Below are 14379 nucleotides of genomic sequence, written 5' to 3' on the forward strand. Positions count from 1 at the left end.
GACATATTTTTCGCTTCATCATTTCGCCAAAGAGTTGTAGGCATCCTGTAATCAACCAGTTTAGCAGCTACCTGTTGACTTCTTGTGCCACGAAGTTGTCTTCTTTTCAGGTGATTACTATCATCTGAAAAGTTTGAAAGTCTGCAGTTCAGAATAATATCGTTGTCCTTTTTTCGCTTCTTCAGAGTAATCCCTTCGAAAGTGTCTCCGCATTCTGTACATCTTCCTTTGATCTTCAAGAAGTACTTTGAACATTCACACACTTTCGCATATTTGAAAGAAAAGGCACATGGAATTTTGTGATGTTCATAAATTTTATCACCCATCAAATCGGTCTATTTCCCTATTTCCAGTCTTGAAGGCTTTCAAAGTTTCCTCTTTGTTGGTTTTATGCAAGACCATTTTTCTGCTGACAGTAGTAAGTCAAATTGCTTTGTCATGTCCTTGTTGCACGAAGAACCAAAAACATTCCACGACTCATCTTTGCTGTCGTCGTCTTTTTCTTCAACGAAACATTCCAGCCTGAAGGTGTTTCTAACAAAAGTAAGCAGGCCATGGCGATCTTCTTTAATTGTTGTATAGATATGTTTTGAAGACATTTTCGAGCCGATGTCGGCCATGGCATCGGACAGTTTTTGGAAGACCGGATGAGACGGAGTGAATTGAATGCCTCTATCATCGATTACTTTAAATTCCTCCATGCTGAGAAGACGTTTCAATTCTGGTAAATTGTACATTCTTATGGGTATTACGGTTCATAAATATCACTTACACAACAGCACCGACTGCACAACAGGCACCGACTGCACAAGAGCTCTGACTGAACGAGCATAATGATAATTCGCATGAGAGTGAGTAGTATTGTTACGTATAGTCATTAGGGGCAGATCAAAGAGTGAAATGCAGCGCTGGCGGGCGCCTTCACACGACGCGGCGCGCGCGCCACCCAAAAAGTGCAGCTGTTGTTGTCATTAGCTTTGATGCTACCGCGGGAAGCTTTCATGCTACCTCTATTGTAACTGCTACGCTGACGTCATTTGTCGATTGTTTAAAAGACGCAGTTCCCGAGTTCATTGTTTCCAGATGTAGTGCCACGACTTTTGCATTGTTGCTGTGCTTTGTTTATGATTTTTTGGTCTTGAGAGGTCTCAGGGACGTATCATAGTTTTTATTATCCTTCCATCGGGCGCAGCTATTCAGATTGATGCATGTCGAAATTTTCTGTAAATTACTTTTCAACAATTTGCAGTATTGGCGCCTTCTCGTTAATAGCTTCCCTTTTCCGTATGCCTTTCATTGTTGTGTGATTCTGTAAATTACTTGTCAACAATTGGCAGCACTGGCGCCTTCACGTTATAGCTTCCTTTCTGTGTATGCCTTTCATTCTTGTATGGTTCAGTATCGACGCTAATGCTCTCTTGATGAGATACGAGCCGATTGCTCGTTTTTATCCACTGTGCCCTTTCGTATTTCATTTCAGCAATTAATTTATTTCTTTATCAACGTAGTAAGTAGTACACAGCTAATCCATAACGTAAAATGCACTTAAATTCTGTTTGAACCATTTAATCGTCATTGTCCGCTGTCTGAACGTCAGATATCAAATTAATACACTGCGCCTGGTTGCGTTATGTTATAGGAATTTCATTATTTTAAGTGGGATGTACCAGATCATGTTGAAGAAATCCAAAGCATATTGTTCGAAGAGGATAATATTATTAGAAATTTACGTGGACAATAGGCGCAGCCAAAGCAGCCTTTGTGAGGCTGTAATTGCCTCATAGATGACGACATTTGTCTATAGTAGTTTTGTATTCCATTCAGCATTTTGAGAGCGTCAAAGCTTCATTTCAGCGTGTGAGAGCGGTAAAATCAATAGATGTTATTGAATTGAAAGCCTTCATCAGTCTCTTGTTTTTAATTGTTGTTAACAAAAGTAACAGATAAAGCCTGGAAGATCTCTGTGGAATTGATATGGATGGAACTGAAAAATTTCACCTCGCAAATGAACTTAAAACGTTTCAAATTTATTGTGGAGTGCCTTAGATTTTACAGTCGCGCTATTCGTGATGAAAGGAGACAAGTAGAGAAGCTAACAGCAATTCGGGAAATATTTACTGTGTTTGTACGCAACAACCAGAAATCTTATACCCTCGGAGAAAATGTTACAGTAGACAAGAAGATGGAAGGATTCTGAGGAAGGTGCAGTTTTCACCAATATGTACCTATCAAAACAAACAAATATGGATTCTTAAGTATTTTACCTGTACAATTAGGAAATATACACTGTGTTGCAACCAGAAGGATTTACCAACTGAGCAATAAATATTTTGATGTTGTTCTGTGACTGTGTAACATATATATCAGTCAGGTCGAAATGCGAGAGCGGACAACTGGTATACTAGTATTGGACTGATAATAGAGCTATGAAGGGAGAATTTTTCTTTTGTTGGCACGATGAAGAAAAACAAGCGTGAGATTTCTCTAGAGTTTGCTGTCAGTAAAAGAAGGGCTGCCCACAGTTCCCTTTTTGGCTTCCACAAGACTGAACTCTAGTTTCCTTTGTACCTAAAACAGGGAAGTGTGTGATCCTGGCATCACTTTTGCATGAAGATAATTCGCTAGATGCTGACACTGTAGATAAACGGAAGCCATCCATCGTAAATTTTACAATAGCGTAAAGTGTGGTATTTTCACAGCGGATAAGCTGAATGCTTTGTACAACGATGCAAGAAATGTGCGCCGTTGGTCACTGGTTATATTTTTGTAATAATCAATACGGTTGGAATCTATGGACAAGTGTTTTATTGTGGCAACAGTAAGAATTGTACCAGAAGGAAAGGGCTCCTGAATCAGCTATATTATACATTTTTGTTTTTTCGCTAATTTCTGCAGAACTATTGAAATTTTGTACAACGAACTCTAGAACTATGGCATACTTATCAAGAACTCTGAAAAAATATACATTTCTGAAAAAAAGGGTGCCAACTTCACAGTAAGAGAAAAGACTTTCTCCTTAAATTGCAATTACCTCGCAAACTATTAGCAGCACAAAAAATGTTATTTGTATTTTCGATAGAACTATTGGGGCTCTGTTGAGAACTGTCCTCAGAACTGTTGTACGAATTTACTTTTTGCAAAAATCGACAAAAAATCGTTTCGATACCACAATTTTTACGAGTGCTATTGTTTTCTTCGCTGAATTCTGCAGAACTATTGAAAATTTTGTACAAAGAACTCTAGAACTATGGCTTATCTATCAAGAACTCTGAAAAAAATATAGATTTCTGTAAAAAAGGGTGCCAGCTTCACAGTGGGAGCTCTTATAGAATTCTTAATTATGTTGCAATTTCCTCTTAAACTATTACCTGCACAAAAAAAGACTACCAGGATTTTCGATAGAACTCTTCACGTGGTGTCCAGAACTGTCATCAGAACTGCTGTACGAATATATTTATATTTTCTGTAGAGAAAGTGTGTCCCAAATTAAATCAATTTATCTCATAAACTATTATAGCCATAGAAAAATGTTATTGGGATTTTCGATAGAGCTCTTGGGGTTCTGTTCAGAACTGTCCTCAGAACTGTTGTACGAGTTTAATTTTTGCGAAAATTGACAATGAATGTTTTCGATACGAAAATGTTTTCGAATATTGTCGTTTTCTTCGCTAAATTCTGCAGAACTATTGAAATTTTGTACAAAGAACTCTAGAACTATGGCATATCTGTCAAGAACTCTGAAAAAAATATACATTTCTGAAAAAAAGGGTGCCAACTTCACAGTAAGTGAAAAGATTTTCTCCTTAAATTGCAATTATGTCGGAAACTATTAGCTGCACAAAAAAATGTTACTGGGATTTTCGATGGAACTCTTGGAGCTCTATTCAGAACTGTGCTCAGAACTGTCGTACTTATTTACATTTTGCGGAAATTGACAAAGAATGTTTTCGATACGAAAATTTTTTCGAGTATTGTTGTTTTTTTCGCTAAATTCTGCAGAACTATTGAAATTTTGTACAAAGAACTCTAGAACTATTTCATATCTATCAAGAACTCTGAAAAAATATAGATTTCTGAAAAAAAGGGTGCTAACTTCACACGACTGGTGCGTTTCTGGATGAGGTATCGAATATATTGCTTCCCCCTACTTATACCTCCCGAGGAGATCACGAATGTAAATTTAGAGAGATTCGAGCGCGCACGGAGGCTTTCCGGAAGTCGTTCTTCCCGCGAACGATACGCGACTGGAACAGGAAAGGGAGGTAATGACAGTGGCACGTAAAGTGCCCTCCGCCACACCCCGTTGGGTGGCTTGCGGAGTATAAATGTAGACGTAGATGTAGATGATAGCGGAGTATTGCCTGGACACTGAGTATCGTATGTCTAAGGAGAAGACTGAAATTTTATCCCCAGCGTCATCTTCCTGGGACTGGGTTCTTAAGGAGGCCGTGCATATCCGTAAGGCGGGCAATCTTATCAACTGGATGCAGACATCCAACTAAGCGCCACCTGGAATCCGGCAATGACTGCCATTGAATTAAAACAGAAGAAACAGGAACTTACGATTCATGACTCTACACAACGCACTGCTCAGATTTAAGTCTTTAACCACAGAAGCGTCAGGCAGTACAGTCATAGCCTAGAGCGCATGTTTAAACTGGCTGTACTATAGTACTTAAACTTACGTTTAAAGTACGTTTAAGGTACAATAGTAAACGATGACATTGACAGCGCTAAAGATGAAATTGCTAAAACAGCATCTACCACCCCGTTAAGACGTTGAACAGTTGTATCGACGAAACATTGTGGAATTTGCACAATAGGGCAAACGCGAGAAACGAATTTGCAACAGATCGGTCGGGAAAGCCTGAAAAGGTCAAATCTCTACAACATTTAATCTGTCGAGAAATACACAGAATTACGTTCAGAATTACTATACTTAACCCTATGTAACTCCAAATGGGCACACAACTTAATGAAAACCCACTAAAAGCAGTTTCGATCATACCAAATGTCATTCTACAACTCGTCCAATTTATGAACTGCTGCATTTAAGTCATCTGTCTTTTCACATGCTCATCAAGTAAATTCAAAGTGCATTCAATTATATTCCTGTTTTCTCGGTTAACAATATACTTATACATCTATACATTTTCAAGCTTGGAGCTACATCATTATTTGTTATGTTTCTTCTAATAATAGTTTCTGCTTATATCAGTTATTGGGCACCATATCCTCTACACTTACCCAGAAATTTCAGTTTGCCTTACCACAAACAACTACATCAGTGGGTTCACTATCACTGCATAACAATGTAAGACCTGTCAGATACGGGAAAGCAAATTATTATTTGTGGGCACTTCAATGTTGATTCACTGAAAGAGTGTAATACGAAGAATGACATGGGAGTCTTACTCGGTTCTTTCAATTTGACATCTGTCATTGATTTTCCTACTCAGGTAGTAAAGGACAGCAGCACATTGATGGATAACACTTTTATAGACCAAGATAAGTTTAAAAACACAAATCTTGTCCTGTTGAGAATGGCCTTTCTGATCATGGTGCTCAGCTAGTTACAGTATATGACATAGCTCGATTCAGTAATGCAAAACTACCCTCCAAAGTTGTGCATTCAATTAATGACTCAACAATTAGAAATTTCAGGGAAAATCTTCCGCAGTTAGACTGGGATGAGGTGTATAAGGGACCCAATGCTAATTTAAAATATAACTTATTTCGTGATACATTTGTAAGAGAATTTGAAAACTGTTTCCCTAAGACAGTAGTTAAATCTAATTATAAGAAACCATGCAAAAAACCTTGGTTTACTAAAGTAATAAAAATATCTTGTAACCACAAAAGGGAACTGTATCTAACAACAAGAAAGAGTAATGACCCAGAAACAGCCAAATATTATAAAAACTACTGTGCAACATTAAGAAAGGTTATTAAAAAGTCCAGAAACCTGTGCTTCATGTCTGAGATTGATACCTCTGGTAACAAAATCAAAACAACTTGGAACATTATTTCAAGGGAGACAGGGCAACCAAGAATACAGGATGACGGCATTACTATCAAAGTGAATGGAAACTTGACAAACAACAATTTGGAAGTCGAAAACGTTTTGAATAATCACTTTTTAAATGTTGTAGAGAAAATAGGATCTAAATGTTCATTAGAAGAAGCAAGGCAGTTAATGGAAGAGGCCTTATCCACACAATTTGATACAATTGAAATTCCACCCACCTCTCCTGAAATTAGGAAGATAATAAACTCTCTCAAGAGTAAAGGCTCACATGGAAATGATGGCATTTCCAGCAGTATAATAAAAGGTTGTTCCCAAGAGATAAGTGGGATTCTAAGCCACATATGTAATAGCTATCTGAAGCAGGGTATTTTCCCAGATAGACTGAAGTATGCCATTGTTAAACCACTGCATAAAAAAGGGGATACGTCTGATGTCAATAACTACCACCCAATCCCTCTTCTGACTGCTTTATCCAAAATTCCTGAAAAACTAATGTATTGTACAGTAGCTTCACACCTTTGTGAAAATAAAGTTTTAACAAAAGCCGGCCGAAGTGGCCGAGCGGTTCTAGGCACTACAGTCTGGAACCGCGCGACCGCTACGGTTGCAGGTTCGAATCCTGCCTTGGGCATGGATGTGTGTGTGGCCTCCTTAGGTTAGTTAGGTTTAACTAGTTCTAAGTTCTAGGGGACTGATGACCACAGCAGTTAAGTTTTTTAAACAAAATGTCAGTTTGGTTTCCAGAAAGGTTTTTCAACGGAAAATGCTATATATACATTCACTAATGAAATATTAAATGCTCTGAGTAACCGGAAGTCACCCATTGGGATTTTTTGTGATCTCTCAAAGGCTTCTGATTGTGTAAATCATGGAATACTTCTAGATAAGCTCAAGTACTATGGTATGAATGGGACAGCGCTCAAATTATTTAAATCATACCTAACTGGAAGAGTGTATAAAGTTGAAATAGGCAGTTCACATAATATGCAAGAAACTGGTGACTTCTTAAACTGGGGAACAATCAAGAATGGGGTGCCGCAAGGTTTGGTCGTGGGTCCTCTGCTGTTCTTAATATATATTAATGACTTGACATTCTATATTCACGAAGATGCAAAGCTGGTACTTTTTGCCGATGATACAGGTATAGCTATCACACTCAACAGACAAGAATTAACTGGTGAAATTGTAAACGATGTTTTTCAGAAAATCATTAAGTGGTTGTGATTCTTGAGTTTCTCCCGGAGTATTTGATAATCAAAATATCCACGGGTGTACTGCCGGTCTACAGTGTCCAACGGGCACAATATTTCGGCGATCATACATGTCGTTTCCTTGTTCACGAGGGTACCCCTACGAGAGTCACTAGAATTGATTAGTCAGAAGTTTGACGAGAAGACCACTGAACTTTTTAGGCATGTCTTGACTTCCACGTATTTTCTTTTTAATGGAAAATACTACGAACAAACGGAGGGAGTCGCCATGGATAGCCCACTCTCACCGGTGGTAGCGAATTTGTACATGGAGAACATCGAGGAGGAAGCTCTGTCGTCATCCGAATGGAAACCTACTTGCTTTTTCCGTTACGTGGACGACACGTTCGCCATCTGGCCACATGGTATGGATAAACTGCTTGACTTCCTTACACATCTAAACTCCATACACCCCAACATCAAATTCACTGAAACGGAGGGTAAACTACCTTTCCTTGACGTCTTGGTCAAGAGAAGGCCTGACGGCACCCTAGGCCATGGGGTGAATCGGAAGACAACGCACACTGATCTGTATTTGCACGCAGACAGCTGCCATCACTCTTCACAGAGGAATGGGGTGCTTAAAACTCTAGTATATAGGGCGCGCACTATCTCTGACGCAGAGAGTCTATCCCAGGAATTGGAACATCTGAGAACTGTATTTCGAAAAAATGGGTACTCAGAGTGGCAGATTCAACGTGCTCTCCGCCCACCCACTACAGCACAAGCTGTGGAGATGGATGAAATCACGAGGGAGGAGGTAGGCACTGCGTTTATCCCATATACAGGCGCACTCTCGGGGAAAATCGTCCGCATTTTGAAGAAACTCCGGGTCGGAACTGTGTTTTGTCCTCCGAATAAAACTCGTGCACTGGTGGGGAGCGCCAAAGATGACCTCGGTCTGAGGAAGGCCGGCGTGTACCAGATTCCGTGTCAATGTGGCAAGTCGTATATTGGTCAGACGATGCGTACCGTCGAGGATCGATGCCGTGAACATCAGAGGCACACTCGACTGATGTATCCGAGCAAGTCGGCGGTCGCTGAACATTGTTTGTCGGAAAATCACGCTACGGAGTATGAACGCACGAGGATTCTGGTACAGACGTCAAGATACTGGGACAGCGTTGTTAGAGAGGCCATCGAAATTCGCACCAATGACGACCTCATGAACCGTGACTGTGGCTATAATTTTAGCAAGGCATGGGAACCAGCGATTGGGTTAACCAAGAGTAAATCGAGCAAATGTATAGTTGTGACGACCACGGCGGACAGAGCCATCACACTGACGTCATCTCAGACGCCGTCGCAATCTGTTCCACCGCTCGACCGTGGCGCGGGGCGCGGACGGCGGAGTGAGCGCGCCGCGGGCGGAGGGTATTTAAATCGGCCGCCACCGCGACCGAACCCAGTTCCCCCTGAGCAGCCATAGTGTACGGATCTCCGTGCCGGCACGTTCACAGGAGCTCAGTCCGTCAGTTCACCTGATGATGGCGACATGTATGATCGCCGAAATATTGTGCCCGTTGGACACTGTAGACCGGCAGTACACCCGTGGATATTTTGATCATTAAGTGGTTCTCTGCAAGTGGGCTCTCATTAAACTTTGACAAAACACAGGACGACAGTCCCACACAGTAAATGGAATGACACCATTAATAAATATAGACTTCGATCAGAAATCGGTAGCTAAGATAGAATATTCAAAATTTCTAGGTGTGTGCACTGATGAGGGGTTGAAAGGGAAAAAACACACTGAGGATCTGCTGGAACGTTTGAGCTCAGCTACTTATGCTATTAGGGTCATTGCAAATTTTGGCGATATACATCTCAGTCGTTTAGCTTACCGCGCCTATTTTCATTCTCTGCTTTCTTATGGCATCATATTCTGGGGTAACTCATCATTGAGTAAAAGAGTGTTCATTACACAAAGCGTGTAATCAGAATAATTGCTGGAGCTCATCCAAGATCGCCCTGCAGACACTTATTTAAAGAGCTAGGGATCTTCACTGCAGCCTCACAACATATATATTCACTTATGAAATTTGTTATTAACAATCTGAACGAATTCAAAAGTAATAGCAGTGTACATGGTACAACACTAAGAGAAAGGATGATCTTCACTGCTCAAGGTTAAATCTAACTTTGGCTCAGAAGGGGGTAAATTGTGCTGCCACAAAAGTCTTTGGTCACTTATCTAATAGCATCAAAAGTCTGGCAGATAGCCATATAGCATTTAAAAGGAAATGAAAAGAATTTCTGAATGGCAACTCCTGCTACTCATTAGATGAATTTTTGGATATAGTAAGTGGGTAATTTCCCCACCCCCACACAAAAAAGTATAAATATTAAGTGTCATGTAATATTTTGTGTATTGTAATATGGTTCACAGACTCCTTTTATTAACCTGACACATTCCACATCATTACGAAGTGTCGTATTCATGATCTGTGGAACAAGTACTAATCTTCTGGTGCTACAAATAACCACTCATTACCCCTTATCTGTTTCCAGATTCTTTCATTTATCACTAAATACTTCCGAGTAAAATCTTTGGGTGTCTGCGTAACAGACTGTAACATCTTTGCTTCGTACATCTTGTGATCGTATGGAGACAAAAGAACAAACGTCTGCTTCTATACTCTGTGACTTTGACCTGTCTTTTTTCATAGTAACTGGTCATTACTCAGCTTTACGTATTGTCTTTTAGCATCATCTATTAATAGTATTTCCATCTCTGGGGTTATATATATAAATAAATGTTTCCTTGCACAAACTTCAACAGGAAGTGGCCATATTTAATACGTTTCAAAGGCACTGCTGTCTACAACGCTAATATTTATTGTGCAACTTAAAACATTACCAGCAATGAATACATCAAGATCTATTACTTTAAGCAGTGAATATCGTTTATTGATCATACCTCCCATTGGGAATCTCTTATGTTTAATGTCGTCTTTTGTTAGCGCCAAATATTTGACTTCTTGCACAGGATTACTTCTGTGCGGTTCCAGAATACCTTTCTGCACATTTACAATTGCTGTATTCAGCAACTCATACTCCCAATCAAGCGCATTAAAGCAGAACGGAAGCTGAATTAACTGCTCATTAATGGTTATCAGTATAACAGCTCTCTGTTAGTTACTAAGAGCGCAATTCTTGAACTGTATTGCATGCTGACAGAGCCTTTTACTTCTCGCTATGGATGGTAATGTCCGACTGAAACTTGTTAGCGTCGCTTTTTCTATTGTGAATGCTCTCTCGTTAACCACAACAGCTGTTTTTGTTGTCCCTCTAACATAACACTCTTTGCCTTAAAATAAGAGGCATCATCTTCTTCTAGAGTTCCAGATAATATCTTACTGATTTCCTCATGAAAATTCAGTAGTCAACGTCTTATGATTCTTCTTCCTTGGCAAACTAATTCTACACTTAGTCTTCGAGATTTTTCTATTTTATCTATCTGCCATTGACATATGTTAGTTGGACGTATGCAAAATGTTTGTATGATACTTTATTACATCAGGATATATATGGTGCACGTAAAGTCTGGGAACACTTTCAACTATTTATTGCGCAAGAATTAAACATTGTACAGATGTCATACATATTGCATTTTGAAGAGAAACTCTGAAACTTTCTTTTTACAAACATTCGATACGCGAACCATCAGTGACCCGGTAGATGTCAATACGGTAATCGAATTCTTGCCATACCCTTCCCAGCATGGCGTCGTCGACTGCGGCAGTAGCTTCCCGTATTCTCTGCCGGAGCTCTGCTACATCACGTGGTAGAGGCGGTACATACACCATATCTTTAATGTGTACCCACAGAAAAAATTCACACGGAGTGAGATCTGGTCATCGGGGTGGCAATTTCTTGAAACAGCTGTCCCCTTCTGTAGCACGGCCGATCCGTCTATGCGGCAGCTCCGTTTTCAGGCACCTACGAACTTCACGATGAAAATGGGGTGGGGCCCCATTCTGATGAAAGATGAACGGAGAGTCCGATTGCATTTAAGGCATCAGCCATTGCTGGAATATGTCCAAGTATGAGTATCCAGTGACAGTGCTCTCTGCGAAGAAGAATGGCCCATACAGTTTTCGACGTGAGAAGGCGCAAAAAACATTTACCTTTGGGGAATCACGCTCAAATTCAATGCATTCGTGTGGATGCTTTGTACCCCAGATTCGACGATTATGCCTGTTCACTTTCCCATTAGTGTTAAAAGTGGCTTCATCGCCATAAATTAAGCGATTAACAATGCCATCCCCATCCTCATTCAATTATTGCAACTGCGAACAAAACTCAAAACGCTTGTCTATGTCGTCGTCCTTGAGCTTCTCCACTAGTTCCAATTTGAATGGTTTCACAGACAGCTTCTGTCGCAGGACTTTCCACACTGTCATTGGAGCCATTTCGAGGTCATGGGATGCACAACACACAAATTTCCTTGGATTCCTTACGTACGTCTCTTGTACACGTTCCATATTCATTTCACTCTCACTGGGTCGTCTGCTTCTCTTTGCCGGGCACAAGCAATCCGTTGTATCGAATTTGTTGTGCCAGTGGGAAATGGCCTTCCTTATTGGTGGCTTTTTACCGTACATGGTTCTAAACATCCATTGAACACCTGTAGCGCACTTGTTGTTGTCGAACTCCCACACGCAGAAAGCTCACTCCGCACCTGAATTCGCAATGTTTGCGACTAGCGCTGACTATCGACAAATCACTAAACTATACTGTGGCGATAAACATGAAAAAAAACTTTCAGGGTTTCTCTTCAAAATGACATATGTGTGATATCTGTACAATGTTTTGTTCTTGTCCAATAAATAAGTGAAAGTGTTCCCGGACTTTATGTACAAATTTTCAGGAAACATTCCTCACACACAAAGAAAGAAAATATGTTATGTGGACATGTGTCCGGAAACGCTTACTTTCCATGTTAGAGCTCATTTTATTACTTCTCTTCAAATCACATTAATCATGGAATGGAAATACACAGCAACAGAAGGTACCAGCGTGACTTCATACACTTTGTTACAGGAAATGCTCAAAATGTCCTTCGTTAGCGAGGATACATGCATCCACCCTCCATCGCATGGAATCCCTGATGCGCTGATGCAGCCCTGGAGAATGGCGTATTGTATCACAGCCGTCCACAATACGAGCACAAAGAGTCTCTACATTTGGTGCCGGGGTTGCGTAGACAAGAGCTTTCAAATGCCCCCATAAATGAAAGTCAAGAGGGTTGAGGTCAGGAGAGCGCGGAGGCCATGGAATTGGTCCGCCTCTACCAATCCATCGGTCACCGAATCTGTTGTTGTGAAGCGCACGAACACTTCGACTGAAGTGTGCAGAAGCTCCATCATGCATGAACCACATGTTGTGTCGTACTTGTAAAGGCACATGTTCTAGCAGCACAGGTAGAGTATCCCGTATGAAATCATGATATCGTGCTCCATTGACCGTAGGTGGAAGAACGTGGGGCCCAATCGAGACATCACCAACAATGCCTGCCCAAACGTTCACAGACAATCTGTGTTGATGACGTGATTGCACAGTTGCGTGCAGATTCTCGTCAGCCCACACATGTTGATTGTGAATCGAGGAAGTACAGTACATACTGATGAAACTAAAATGAGCTCTAACATGGAAATTAAGTGTTTCCAGACACATGTCCACATAACATCTTTTCTTTATTTGTGTGTGAGGAATGTTTCCTGAAAGCTTGGCCGTACCTTTTTGTAACACCCTGTATATGCAGTGAGACTTATGCAAAACCGTCGAATAAGTTAGTATACACTAGTGAACACAATTAGTTACACAGACACAATTCACTTGTTTGTACAAGCTTGTGCTAACCAAAACTAAAATAAATCGTGTTTGTAGAGAGTAACTCCTGCTGTGGCTGGCATGTCCAATAGTCTCTGCGGCTGCAGCTATGGTAATATTGAAAATTAACTGGATAGGTAAGGTATCAAATGAAGAGCTATCAGAATGAATGCATGAAGAAAGGTCTTCTGGCCCACATACCAGGATAAGGGGTAGAAAAATCATACGTCTGTTATGGCGTCCATTAATAGTTTATAGGCCACTGTGTGGAGATACACAGGAGCCGAATTAAAGGGACAGCTGAAGACTAGGACATGCTAGCCCAACGGTCAGTAACCTGAAAGTATACAACATACGTAAATATAGAAACGTAATTTGTATACAAGCGTAAGCATCCTTTCTCTGGAGGACTACAGCCGTTAGTGACAACAGTGTATGGTTTACTGTCTGTATGTGACGCCTAATGAAGTATAAATATTCTATTATATACGGTAAATCATCTATATTCCAGTAACAATAGCTGTAGTTAATTTCCAGGCCTGTAGTTTCTCTACCTGTTGATTCTTGGTGTGCAGGTACCGCGAGAACGCCCAGCGGTTGTCCAGGATCTTCAACGACCGCCCGGTGAAGCCGCTGGACGAGGCTGTCTACTGGACAGAGTACGTGATCAGGCACCAGGGGGCGCCGCACCTCAGGTCCGCGGCGCTGGACCTCGCCTGGTACCAGTACTTGCTGCTAGATGTCGTCGGGGCGCTGCTCGCCGTAACACTGCTGGCTCTCCTCGTCACCAGAGCAGCGTTCAGGGCGGGACTGCGGCTACTGAAGGGGACTGCTGGCGGATCCAAAGCTAAGAGGACCAGCAGCAAGTCCACCAAGAGGGACTGATAGTTGTCTTATTATTTATATGTCGTATATAAGCAATACGAACATTTCTCAGTCAACCTAATAAATCGTGTTTGTACAAATATAGGACCTAACAATGATTACTCAACTCACGACTGTAAAATCTCGCCCCCTTGTTATCCCTGATGATCCACCCACCCACTTAAGCAACACTCATGCCTTCAATCATGATCCACAGCCAATTTTTGCGTCCATTCATACCTTGCATATGGATAGCATCTGAAGGCAATGCAGTCAAAATTTCCTCCATCACCAAATATTCTGAAGCCATTCACACCATTGGCAAAAACACAGAATACTGTATCTTTCACTATCATGCTTCCACAGAATATTTATGGACTCTGTAACACCGCTGATTTTTGA

General features: G+C 40.9%; 1 protein-coding gene across 1 annotated transcript in view; it reads left to right on the forward strand.

Moving 5' to 3' along the window:
- The window catches only part of LOC124544654 (UDP-glycosyltransferase UGT5-like), a 100225-nt gene extending 86158 nt beyond the window's left edge, over nt 1-14067 (forward strand). Inside the window, exon 6 of the mRNA XM_047123268.1 lies at nt 13689-14067. Within this exon, the coding sequence (XP_046979224.1) occupies nt 13689-13998 (310 nt within the window). The 3' untranslated portion in view covers nt 13999-14067. The remainder of the gene's footprint in view (nt 1-13688) is intronic.
- Nucleotides 14068-14379: the final 312 nt, after the last annotated feature.

This window comes from Schistocerca americana, chromosome 8 (assembly GCF_021461395.2).
Source record: "Schistocerca americana isolate TAMUIC-IGC-003095 chromosome 8, iqSchAmer2.1, whole genome shotgun sequence".
Taxonomy (NCBI): domain Eukaryota; kingdom Metazoa; phylum Arthropoda; class Insecta; order Orthoptera; family Acrididae; genus Schistocerca; species Schistocerca americana.